The 13,727-nt window shown below is 43.4% G+C and overlaps 1 protein-coding gene across 3 annotated transcripts in view; it reads right to left on the bottom strand.

The window, feature by feature from the left end:
* Positions 1-1,261: 1,261 nt before the first annotated feature.
* ATP8A2 (ATPase phospholipid transporting 8A2) overlaps positions 1,262-13,727 on the bottom strand; it is a 314,203-nt gene continuing 301,737 nt past the window's right edge. For all 3 annotated transcript variants that reach the window (XM_026065895.1, XM_026065896.1, XM_026065899.1), the window contains one exon: positions 1,262-9,408. In XM_026065895.1, the coding sequence (XP_025921680.1) occupies positions 9,311-9,408 (98 nt within the window). In that variant the 3' untranslated portion in view covers positions 1,262-9,310. The remainder of the gene's footprint in view (positions 9,409-13,727) is intronic.

Genomic DNA, 13,727 nt, shown 5'->3' with positions numbered 1-13,727 from the left:
TAGCCAGACTATATACAAATATACATTTCGTTCCCAGTAAAAATCTATTGAATTCCAATATCTAATAACATGTGGAAGAAAAGATCTCTATATTAAAACTAATACACTTCTACCTTCTATAGGGACCTTACAATGTACATTCCTTGAGGCCACCAAATACCTAGTAAGGCCAATCTTTACTGAAAAGTTAACTTCAGSCATAATAAGTATCACTCCTTACTCGGTGTACGCACAGTGTTTTTGTTTGGGGAGGATGAGGCTGTTGCATTGAATTGGCAGAGCCCTTGGGTCTTACAGTCCCAGTTAGCACAGCTCAGCTGCAGACATGCCATGGTGTGGCATCTCCCAGCCTTCCACAGGCTCAGGAGGAAGAGGGACACGGTGGTCTGTGGTTGACTACAAAAGGACATTTGTTCAATGGAAGGAACACGTTGCAGCGCAGAGGATCACAGCTTGTGACTCCTGGGGTCCGTGGACACAGAGTTGCCAGGGACATGAAAGCCTTTGAGTGGTGCTTCCCACGGGCTGTCTCACTGGAGGCAAGYGAACCTGAGAGGAACTTCTCAGGATGAGGTAACTTGAGTGCGTGGGGCAGTGTTAGCTGAACATCACCAGCAAGACTCAACCTGATATCCCTGCTCAGTAGAAATTGGAGAGATCCACCCTTCTCCTGTTCACAGGATAGTCTGGAGAAAGGCATCTCTGATCTTCCTGATGCAATATCAGACCCTTCTCCCCCAGCAACAACATGAGAGCACACATGCCCAGTTAGAAAAGCCTCTTGCCTTCTAGCAATGAGGAGGGTCCAAAGAAGATTTTAGGGCTTAATTTCCCCTTATTATGTCTACTTGAGTATAGACAGGACAAAAAACCTTCGAGGTTTATTTTAGTGAAATCTTGGTGAAATCAAACATGTTATTCCTAGGAGAAATACCTAGGCTCCACCTAGTTTGTATTAAAAAGGTTTTCCCCTTTGGCTGCACCACATGAGTACAAGGTCCATGCCATAAGCCAGCCAGTATCACTCTTATTTTGATATGCTAGTCTTATGTTCGGGGTCTGATTCAAGTCCCATTGGAAAGAACCTGAGTTCTGTTCACAGCACTAACGGAAGCAGGCCCTTAAACTACACCCAAAAGGTAATGAAAAAAACACACACTGGCTCTGAAGGCTAAAACTCGATTACACTTAACATTGAACTCTTTTGCTGTAAAACTTGAGGCAGGGGGTATATAAAATAAACAAGTGTTGGTCCATTGAGTTGCTTTAATAAAAGGTTTATTGGAAATACTTTTGTGCAGACATACAACAGTCAACAATGCTGTTCAAAGCTACAAATTTGTTAAGTTTTCTCAACCTTCTAAAAATACAAGTAAATGACCTTCATTTGTATGCAGTTTGGGAGGGAAACAAACTCCACTGTAATGTGATGCTGTATTTAAACTACCAGAGGACATTAATAGAACGTGAAAATGGTAACACTTCTGGAGGAAAAAACCCCCACACCACCATGGCTCTTGCTGCTCTGCTGGGAGCCAATTAAACATTCCCCCACAGCATTACTCCGCTCTGCATATCCAGATTAAAACCTCCCCATCTGAAACAATATTTAAGCAATTCGAGTACGGATATGACAGACAAGTGGGCACATGACTTGGCTCACTGATGAAAAAGATGCTGTTAAAGATCCTGTCACTCAAACAGCTGAATATTTGACCTCCAGGAACAACGGGCTACACTTCGGGTGCAGAAGGAGGTGCAGGGGGAGGTTTTCAAGTTGAAYAGACTATTCCAACACACACATGCACACACAGTCCCAGGGGGCTCGACTGCCTAATTGTTTTATCTCATCTGGAGCCCTTTTTACAAAGAGTTGAGAAACAACATTGAACAACTTTCCAGTCTATGAGCTGTTGATGGTTAGAAGAGCAAGTGCTTGCATTTGTTTCCTGAATCAAAATATATACAGTGTCTGCTAAATTCCACATTTACTAAGAAACACTGCAGATGTTTTGCAATTGATTAATTTATGCCAAGATTACATCTGGAACATCTTCTCAGGGAAACCACCCAGTAAGGTGGTCAGAATTTAAAACAATCACGTCTTTCTGTTAATGTTGGCTTTTTCCCTTGGCTTCATCACTCCATAATTACAAGAGTCCTGACCTTCTGGCTATACGCAGTGACATTTTAGCAATATATTAGCCTTTTCTTCATTGTTAGAGTTTTGCATGACTGCCTAGGGCTGGGCTTGTCCACAAAGAATTTGTCATTTACCCACTTTTATTTTTCTTCAGTGTCTACAGAGATGCTGAGGAAAAACAAAAAAAACAAGAAATCCCCATGTCTCAGAGGAGACCATATAAATCTTTGCATGAACTACATTCAGCTACTTTCAGCTAGGCTGACTAGATTTCAGCAGAGAGGGGAACACTGGGCATAGCTCTCGTGACTGTGAAGCCTCTCCAGGTCATATACACACAGCTACTGCCATTACCCAAGTTCAGCTTCGGGCACACGGGGGTGTAACCATTGCCCATAGAGCTGCTTTGGGACTCATTCCTGGCAGACTTTGGAAGAGCTCATCTGACCTTCTTGATACATAAAGAAAAGCTTTGGAGCAACATCACCACTCAGCTATTTTACTTTCTTTCTACACTGCAAATGAATGGGCTATAAATCCATATGAAACAACTCCTAGACTTCAAACTATCACAGAAAGGCTGAGGTCCCCTGGATTAACAAGTCCCACCCATCCACCTGGGTGGGTGGGAACAAACCCAGGAGCCACACTCAAGGAGAAGTCTCCATTAACTCTCCATGAAAGACTTTCCTTGTCAGGACTGAAATCATTTCACTGCTCAATTCCTGTGGGTCCATGAGGCAAAAAGAGGCCAGACAACAATCTAGTGGCCTGCTATAACCCAGAAAATGGCAGGATTAGGGTACCAGACAGCAACAAGAACAGGATTTGGTGTAGGTTGAGCATGGGATAGTTGGTGCCTAGCGACACCAAGCTGTGGGGGCTGCTGGTAGGGAAATGTTCCCTCTCTCAGAAGACAGGACTCAGCTTGGCGCCAGAAAAGGCTCTGCTTAAGGAGATAACAAAGCTTCACAAACTTGCAACCCAGCTCTCTTCCTCCCTTCCCAGAATTGCAGGAAGGAACCAGAGGAGAAAGCTTTATCACAGCTCTTCAGGGAAGACAGAGGAATCTCTCCCCTCCCTCTCTTCCAACAACAGCAGTTGTCTCTGCCAAGCTATTTCACTTCTTAGTCCACTCACCCTTCCAGACAGCCCATCCAAGAGCACATTCCAGGGCCAAGATAAACCAGCCCAGGTTGTCTGGGCTTTCTGCAGGTCACAGAAGCAATTACTTTTGGGAGTCACTTATGTGGCCAAGCAGCACAGGACACTTTCTGATTTCTACTTGTAAACAAGGTTGAAAGCCTCCATTAATCTTGCTGCTAGGTGAAAGTATGGAAAATTATTTTTTGCTCCCACTGGGTTTCTTTTGTCCACATCTGTTGTGCTGACCTGTCCTGTGGCCTTCTCCAGGTAAACAGATCTGGTCACAAGCATTTAAGTGTAGTGGGGGCTTTTTTGGTGTTTGGAGGATAATGACACTTTCAAGTAAGAGGACCTGAGCTCTTACCCTGCTAGAGCTATGCAGTTCTGAGAGATCACTGTGAGCAATATTATGAGAATACTAAAAATCAAATAGCAACAGAGCTGTGTAACTGTGCAGTCAAACTGAGAAAACCTGACCCAATCCCACAAAGAAAGGGAAAACTCTAAGAAGAAACTAGTCAATGCCTATAGTTTCACCAAGCAAAGCATTAAGCCTTTCATGTATGATCCAGAAAATATGTAAGCATACATTTAACTCTATCCCAACTGGAATTGCTTGCAGTCAACCCAGAAGGCTCAGCACTGGCAAGATTAAGCTCTAGAAATCACCCTTCCTCTCTGTACAGCACATCTGAAAACTCAGGTCATGTCAAAGGCCCAACCTGGACAGCGCTAAAAGATCCCTTTAAAAGCAGCAGGGGCTCTGTGTCTGGAGCAGGTTGCTCTACCTTTGCTGCTGCTGGGAAAGTCCAAGTGATCGTGGCCTAAGAGACACAGGCAACCATGCCATCGCGTTACAGAACGGGCAGCTCCGCAGGGCTGACCCTCTCTGAGCCTGGCTGGAAAGCTGCCCTTCAGAGAGAGACTTGGGACGGAGCTCCCATACAGAGGGCTTTGAAGGAGAAGTCATGTTGCTGCAGATAAGCAACATGCTAAGTAAATGTGTCACTGTCAGTCCACTCACTTGGCAAGTGACAGTTGCTCATGCAGGGCCTGTCTAGTGGGCTGTGTGCAAGTCCAGTCATCACCTTTGTAACCTGCTGAGTCTTCCTCATCTCTTAAAGTACCTCATTACACTGTCCACAGTGACAATTACTAGCTATGACTAGGGATATTACCTGGACCTAAATTCAAAACACTTCTTATTTGATAGACGCTTTGGCTGTGCCTGCACCTGCTTGCAGGAGAGCCCCAGGGCTGTGCCTGAGGGGACCTGCAGGTACAAGGTAGGGGTGGAGGGTCTGCATCTGCTCAGTGCCCAGCATCCTCAAGACAGTGCTGACCTGCAACGTAGACAGACCTCCCGACAGAGGCAAGTACAAGGGTCCCTCCTGGAAGGGCAGAAGGACTTGTAGGTAGTCTGACCCTGTCTGTCCGGAGACTGAGCAATATGCATGGTCAGTGCCATGTTTCAGAAGTAAACTGGTCTCAGAGCTCTCCTGAAACCAGATGTATCAAATACAGTGTAGACACAGCCATATTCTTCTCCAGCCCATTAGGTATTTCATATCATCACAGCATATTCTTCAGGTCAACAAGAGATGAAGAGCTCACCCTGCAAACCAACTGAAGTTGAAAACACTGACACTGTGTGATGATCCCAAACTAGGGTAAAATATCCTCAGTGCCTTAAAATTAGGGAGAAATCTGACAAATCCAAAGTGTTTCTTGAGGGCGAACACTCACTCAAGGGCTGCCCCACTTCAAACTCGAGCTCTGAGGCAAAAAGGCAGCAGTACAGTCCTCAGAGTATTTAAAAATGAAATTAAGTCATTATTTATAAAACTAAGGGAGAATGTAAATAGGGCATCATTAGTTTGCACTGATGACTGAAGGCAATGCAAAACAGCAGATTTAGCAAGTTAGACCAAAAGGGCAAAATCAGCCTACAGGACAGGGACAACCTAAGGCCCACGCTCCTTTCCAAAGCCCTCCCAGCCTTGGTGGTGGTGGTGGTGGGGGTTATCCACAGAGTGCCAAGTTGCACCCAGTGTGACCACTGCCCACTGGCGGTGACCCACATTTCACTTCTGGTCCACCTGAGCTCTCCGTTATTTAAGAGCATTGATTGTCTCCCAGCAAACACACTTGAGTAGATGCTGTAAAAATAATGTAATCTTAGTAACAGGAAACTTCCCTGCAGCATCTGCTATTAGCTGTTGGCTGAGGCAGGGAAAGAGACTGCATATTTTTGGTGTGCACTAAGAAGCATGTGGTCTAGTGAAGTGCAGATTAGTGAGGCTTGACTGTTATCTTAATTTACAGCCCATATAATTCATGTTAACTCTACACACATTTTTAGATACATTAGCAGCTTAGTTTGTCTCAGATACTTTCACTGGTTATTCGCCATTTCTTCTTGACAAGTTATTACTGACTTCGCATGTTAGCTCCCTACAGCAAGGCCTGAAGCCCTGTCAAGGAAAAGAAAATGTCAACAGACTTCTCAGCGGTGCTCAGCTTAGACTCCTGCTCACTGCCTTTAATTTCTTACCAGGCAATCGTTAAAGCAACAGTAGCTTCTATGCAAACAGTGATTGCACTGTTACAAAAAGGAGCAACCAGATCCAGGTTTAACTCAGGAAAATCACTTCTTCCTGAACACTCAAAAAAAAGCCACCACGTTAGCCAGTGCAGAGAGCTGCCAGAGAATCCCTTTCCTGACCAACCCTAGGTGGTTAACGTGGATGGTCAGGCAGAAATCTTCCATCCCTTCTGCTCTGATACCCTGTCTGGTTGATAGCGTTTTCAAATAGTGCTTTCAAAGGTCGCTCCTATTGCTATATGCATTTGTGTTAATGAACAAGGAATTTTGTTTATACAGAACAGCTGCCCTTCTCCTTTTGCTAACACAACACTGGAATACACCTAATCATTGTTCACAAAGACAAGGAACTCCACCAGCCAGGCTATAGCATATGACAATAGATTAATTCCCGTAATGACTCCAAAGAACCAGAAGAATGCCAGGTCTTGACCTGGGTGGGCTCTACAGGATTAACTCAGATAGAGATTAAGGCCTTACAGTGAAGATAAAGTCTGACCTGCTAGCCCCAGTGTCACGTACTGTATAGCCACGTGACAAACCCCATGTGCAATTTCCATTGAACTGGCATCCAATACAGGCACCCCAAACTAAGCCCCTATTCACTCTAGGGAGAGTTTGTGTTTGTGACACACACTGACCTCAACTTAGAGCGAGGTCAGAATGATACAGCCCATGGTCCGCACTAATAAAATAAATCACACTAGATGACAGCTGCTCCTCCCCAGCTTCTCTCATTACGCCGTGTAAAACTTTGTTGCACTAAGTTAAGAATGGAAGACTCCAGGATCCTTTCTATTCTCTGCCTAACTTATTTATTTGCCCTTCTTCATTATTTAGAGTTTTTTTTATAAGTTTTTTTCCAGTATTCTCTCCGAATTGTTTACCTGTCAGTGTGTAGTGTGTGGCTTAGAGTACAAAGACTAAATTGATTTTGCTTTGTCTCCATAGGAAGTTAATTTTACTTGTGGGGTTACAAAAGGAAGAAACAGTTAGCAGTTTTGAGGTCAGACTTGTCCCACACATTTCCTAAATAGATTTTTTTTCTAAATAAAAGAAAGCACTTAATCAGTTAGATCAGCACTAAGATTTAAAAGCGCCCGCGATCAGGTTTAGCCTCCTCTTATTTATTCTCTCCCCCAGTATTCCTGCCTTTATACACAGTTAATCTCCCAGAAAACATACACACACATACACTTGGCCCCTTGACATTCAAGCCTATGGCAAAATTATTTGTAAGCTTCCCTTATTGCATAATTATCTCATTAGCGCTGCAGAAAGAGGGTGATGGCTTTTCTCTCTGTGCCACCAACCCAACCCAAGAACAACCCTGCCTGGTGCTGCAGAAGCAAAAACTTTCTTTTTAACATAGATGGGGACTCCAGGCCCCCGAGGTGGCTCTGCGAATTGCACTGTGGCACTTGCATGCCAGCATTTACTCACAACCCTTCAGAAGTATTAAGCCAGTGGGACAGGCTGGTGATTTTCTTTTCCTTGCTGAGCATAAATATTCATATTCAAATTGCTTTCGGATATGTTTAAAATCAATAAAAGTTCTGGATGACAGACAGTAGGGCAAAAAACAGCGCCAACTTTTTAAATGCACACATGTAGCATATACATTAACCACAAAATCTGGCTAAAACACAGCAATACTTACTTTATGCTATTCAGAAACGTGGTTTGGCAACCAAAATTAATAGAACTTGTCTGAAAAACAGCATAGACTTTCTATGAGCTCTTTCAGCTTTAACTTATGCCCCAGTTTTTTTTCTTCATAGTTCCAATATATGCAGCAGCACGCTCATCCCATTCACACAGAAAGGCAGTGAAACCAGCCTTCCTTCCAGAGCTCAAGAGGTGGAGTGCATCAGAAAACCTGCTGATGGATCAGATCTGGAAAAGGGACTGTTTGGCTGAGCAAACTGTAGCTCTTCTCTTCACAGTGACCACGTGCATGTGTGTGTATGTACACACACGTGCATAAACCCTTCCTAACTTTCCTTTGGAACCCTATTCCTCACTGTAGTAAACAACTAATGAAGCTGTGGCAATGGACTGTATGGATGGATCAGGACTTTCCTCTGGACCGAACGTTCCTAAAGTGTATCTACACAGCATAGCTTTCCTCCAGCACCAGTGAATCAGCTCTTGTTCAAGCTTCTCAAGGAGAAGGAGCACATTTCTGGCCCTATTCTCTTCCGGTAGTAATTCCTCAGCTTTCATCCCTGCACTGAGTTGAGGATGTTTCCTGATCTCTCCTCCTCTTCCTGCAGAGATTTTATCCCTTCACATGTGAAAGTCAAACTAAACTTCTCCCCCATGCATTCACTTTAGCTCTAACAGCAGAGGAGATAAAGGCACCAGCTTTTCAGATGTTTAGAAAAGAAAATGTGTGCATTGGAGGAGGAGGTGAGCAATACTGAAGAAACATTCTTCTTTGACCAGGTCCAAAAAGACCTGACCAGTTTCTTCGCACTACCCCCACCCCAACTGCCGGAGATCTCTTTACAGCAGAATAACCACTGGCCTTTTAAGTTCTCACTATTTTTTTGTACTGTTAAAAGGGGAATGGGATAAGGGAGGGAAATCCCAGGCCAAATTTGAAGTGCACATTCAATTGCAACCTGCAGAGTTACCAGAATGGGGGCACCTATTTCAAATCTTCTCTGTGCAGAATGCCATGCAACCCACACAGCTGCCCTACCAAGCCGTCCAAGTTCCACAYCCTCGCTTTGAGAGTAAGCTATTAACTGGTTTTTAGAAAGCTAAGAAAGAGCCATAATAAATCCTGTAAGAGGACAAGAAATATTCTATATAATTAATTGCTATCATGTTATTCTATCATGAGAAGGCAAATAAGCATTCTTTGCTACAGATTGTGTTTTCATTGCAAGAGTTTCACGCCAAATTGTTAAAAATTTCAGTCAAATCTCGTAAACAGTGAATATTAGAGAGAGTAAGGTTTGCATGCAGCCATGTGCACTTGGTCTGTGTGTAACAAAACAGGAAATCTCAGCACCCCTGTTCCAATTAAGTGAAGGCTGATTTCTCATGGAACATAAATTTTCTACTTTTCTCCCAGAACAACCTTATGCTGATGTTTTAAATAGTGGTAAAAGATTGTTTTTAATTTCACACCTCACATAGCACAGTCAAATGCTTCATAACAACATAACAACATAAACAAAAGTTTAGGCAGAGCTTTGCAACTGAATTCAAACAATGATTTCCCCCTCCCCCATACACGTACTCAAGGTTTGCAGGGAGAATACAGAAACTTGTTGGCTAAGGCCACAGAAATGAGTTCTCYGGTGTTTTGGCTGCTGCTGCCAACCTTAGTCGCAGATGTGTTAACAGTGGACGTATTGATCCAAATCCCATTATTCCCACCATTAATCAAGGAAAGAATCATGTTATTGCACTTCTGCTCTCCTTTTGGTTGTATCATAGGATCGAACAACTTCCGACTGGGAAACAACACCGTGTTCTTCTTGAGAAAATGCATAGCCATCTGAAAAAGGAAAGGAAGGAAAAAAAAATCACTAGGCTTCAGCTCAAGGGTGCAGCCTGCTTTTAGAAACAGTTTTAGGCATTGGTGAAGCTACACGACCAAGGCTGCAACAATCGTCATTGCTATAACATGTTTCTATTATTTAGAGCTGTGTGTGACATCGCCCATGTGGCACAGAAAGGATGGTGTGCTGCCAATTCTTACTGCTCCCCTCATCAGGCCGGTTTAGTGTACATGGTCAACACTTCCCCGAGTTACCCTGACCAAAAAAACTACAGATGGACTTGGACACCAGGTTAGCTCCCACAGGGGCAGAGGATCTTTAAAAAATTAACAGATAGAGACCTGCATTTTTGCTTGACTCCTCTATAGTCTGCTTGATGAGATCTGCAGTTTCCCTGGAGGAACATGAAAATGTCTAGACCACAGCTGCCACCTGAGTCACATCTTCCTTGTACCACCATTCAGGAATTTTTTTGTACAAATTTCCAGGTGGCATCTGGCAAATGACACTAAGAAACTCTTGATTCTCTTAGCTATTCTCCCATTCCTTGAATAGAAAAAACATCAACATACTCTGGAGTATCTTTGCCTCAATTTTGCACAAATCTGTCCCTTTGGCTAACACAATCCTCTGACCTTCCTTGAAATTTTTCAAATGAAAGAAAATCAGACATATTCTTCTTCTAAGTTATGTGGACAAAGCAAGTGAGGTGTCCAACGTCATCTGGAAAACGAATTACCAGTAAAGCAATCCCAACAACTAAAGGGCCAATGTGGTGAAATACTGAACAATATTTAAAACAGACATGACCCTGCAAAAATTGTTGAATGGAAAACTAAGGCAAAGGACAGCAGTCTCTTGACACAAGGGAACAGTGATTTTCACTGAAAATGGGCAATCACAAGGGAAAAGAGGAAGACAGAGAGATTAAGATAGCCATAAAATATGGAGAAATAGGAAAGTCACAGCATATACAGAACCAGATAAGGCTTTGCACTAAGAAAGTAAGCCAAGGGTTAGCAGATGTGATTTCTGCCTGGAGGAACCCAAGAATGACACCATGGCTCATATCTGGGAAGGTCGCCTTCTCCCTCAGTGTAGCTCTGGAAGTGGGAACTTTCAGTCACTTTCAGTGAATTCTGAAATCCTATTCCAGGTCTATCCAGGCTGAAGGATGGAGCATCTGATAAGGCAGGACAGAAATCTCAAGGATTACCCAGAGTCCTTGCAATTGCCTTTCAGGTGTCCTCCCCTTAACAGTCTCAAGGCCTTCTTTCCCCAGCCCAGGTAGCRGGGTGAGATATGGCTGCAGCATGGCACAGAGAGGACCTTGCGACAGAACGGCACATGGGACTGATCGCCTGCTTAAGGTGTGTGGGGGTGTGGGGGGGGGCGTGTCCCTATTGAGCTTGGTCCATTAGATCTCCACTGAACTGTGAAGGAAACCTCTGCCAGTAGACAGAGGAGATTCAAACAGAAAGACRTCATCCAGAGCTAACTTCAGGTACATTTCCCTAGTGGGGTGATTGAAGGATCACATGAACTCTGATTTGATTACATGACTAATCTCAGTTTCCCTTTTTATTCTCCCTGAGCACTCCATGCTAATACCCATACAACTACAGAGGTACAGGTTGGTTTTTGCTGCCTCTAGCTGAAGGTTCACAAAATTCAAATTCTCTTTTGGAAAAAGTATATGCATACCGGATAATTGCAAAGGAAATATGATTTACAAAAACAGACTTTAAGTTAAAAAAGAGTGGATTCACACTTAAACAAATATCCTCAGTGGGTTTGTTCCACTCTAAGGGCCAGTATACTGTTAATTTTTTTGGCAAAAATCTCAGTGGAAAGTCAATTCGGTCAAAGACCACAAGATTAAGCCCCAAAGGACTGAAGGCAGTGCCCCATAACCTGGCAGGCATTAAGACAGCTTTGATATTTACTTACCCAATAACATCACTCAGCGCAGTAGATTCTTCAGCCGCCGTAACTATTGCAAAACCAGTACTCATCGCACAAGCATGCAAAGTCTGTCAGCCCTAGCTCTCTTTCCATTACCTGCTTGTTTCCAGTGTTAGCAAAAGCCTATAAACAGCTAGTTGGCCCAATCCCTCCTCAAAGCCAATGCAAAATGCAATCAAAGAAATCTGTGTTTAACTCTCACACCAGTAGAAAACCTGCTGGGCTGCAAATTTTTGCTGCTTTAAGAGGACCAACGGTATTCCTACACCCTAGTGTCCTTGATCCATCCTGACACAGCAGCCACCAGGGTGCTTTGCATACATGATGGGAAAGGCTACAACCCCAGCACTTGCATATTCTCTCCATTCAGTCAAAGCTCAACATTTGGCCGTTTATTTAACTTTTCTTGTTGATCTCGCTACAGGAAGGTGATTTCACATTACGCAGTTGGGTTTTTTTTTTTTTAAATTGAGCTTCAAGCTGTTCAGGCAGCTGACTGTGCCTCACTGAATCAGAACGCGCTTGAGTCCTGTCCATGCTCCCCAAGCAGCTCTGCCTTTCCACTATTCTCAGACCCCATCCAAAAACAATGAAAGTTTCCATCTGCCAGTGACTAGGGATCTTTTTGGAAGTATGAACTTTTCCCCCAACTCGGGTTTTAAGACCACAGCTACCGTCCCGCGCGGGGAACAAGGCGCTCATTGTGGTGCGGCGCCGCAGCAGTCCCTGAAGGAGCGCTTCTTTGGGGCTTTCTGGGCACAACCCGCTCCCGGCCGTGGCGGAAGGAAGAGCCTTTGTACTCGCAGCCTTTCAATTAAGGCAGCTAAATAAGGAAGACTTTTGAATATCTGACAGTCCAGCTCATTTGTTAAGGAGAGATTCGCATTCTCTTCAAATCTAAGGTTTCACCAGTACCAGATATTATCAGGCAACCTATTCAATTTTAAAAGCACCTTGTTTTTTTTTAGCTTTGATATTCTATTAGTAGATCAGAATCTAGCCTCCCATTAGGTTTCTAAGTTAACAGAACTTTTCTCTGTTCACTGCAATGACTATTCTGGTCAATCCAATCCTGGATTAGAGAAATGGTCTGCATACATATGTCCTGAACATGCAAAGGACACTGCATGATCCCAGCAGCTTGCGAGATCAGGACCGGAGAGGGTCCAGGGGGCTCTCTACTCCAGGAAATCCGCTCTGGGAAGGACTGCGTGCAGTGCTAAGTACTTCACAGACTTGCTCTGGAGGCCTCCTACTCCTCGCACTCTCACCTGAGACAGCCGAGCTGACAGTCCATGGCTTGTTTATAAGCCCAACCAGCATGAGCGAGGCCAGCTCTCACTGGAAGCCGGTTAGCTCCAGAATTGGTTCCCTCCTTACTTTAAGCCTCTCTAACGAACATTTTACTATTTCATACATGCAGTGTTATTACAGTTTAGTACAGTCTCAAGTATAACATGCATTTTACCATGATGCTGTTTGCCTTCAGAAAAAAAAAAAGCCCAGATTCAAATACACTAAAGTGACATTTTTGGGGGGTGTGGGGGGGATTTGTTTTTTATCATCTGCTTTTTTAGGAAGTATTGCTTCTTAGATATCAAAATACCTCTGACAAAATAAAAAACAATGTTAAAATATTGCTTGTACAGCCAGATTCTGTCTCAGGCCAAAAGTTTGGTTCTGCATAGCTTTTAAGGAGAGTTGATGAGATGTCATAGTTCATATTTACCAATTAAACAGTAAATGCTAACTCAGCATGCCTTCTCAGGGAACCCTCTCCTCAGCTTGCCCTGGGAAAGTGAGAGCTGCTTTGTCTTGGACATTTTGACTAATACTTACAGAAATCATTCATTTCTCTACTGATAAACTATGCCTGTGTTTTCTAAAGGACCCAAGAGAAATTCCTGACAAATGGTCCCATAACTGTCTTCCCGGAAATTAAACTACTGGTATTTGCATATAGAAAACATGGAGCCAGATGCCACAGCATCACTTCTAAACTAATTATTCCTATTTCTTTTTCTTAAAAAAATTGATTTTAGAAGATTGCAACTCACCTTGACAGTCAACAAATATCTAGTTGTCTTTTAAAAAATACCAAATATATATTATTTCAAATGCATCCAGCATAAGAGGAAATGGAGTTTAAAAAGCATCTCAAATAGCTACCCTGTTGTTTTTCAAATCAAAATGCACCAGCAGAAAAGTGAGAGGAAGAAGGTGTCTGCTAGTGGAAAATAAATGGTGGGATTAGAGCCCTCAGCATGAACACATTATTATTATTTATTATTCGCCAGCCCCCATGCTGTGAAATGAACCTCAGATGACAGGTGCTTTTTCTCCATTGATT

Source organism: Apteryx rowi, unplaced genomic scaffold (assembly GCF_003343035.1).
Source record: "Apteryx rowi isolate R43461 unplaced genomic scaffold, aptRow1 scaffold_233, whole genome shotgun sequence".
NCBI classification, from domain to species: Eukaryota; Metazoa; Chordata; class Aves; order Apterygiformes; family Apterygidae; genus Apteryx; species Apteryx rowi.
This window is presented reverse-complemented; position numbering and strand designations above follow the sequence as displayed.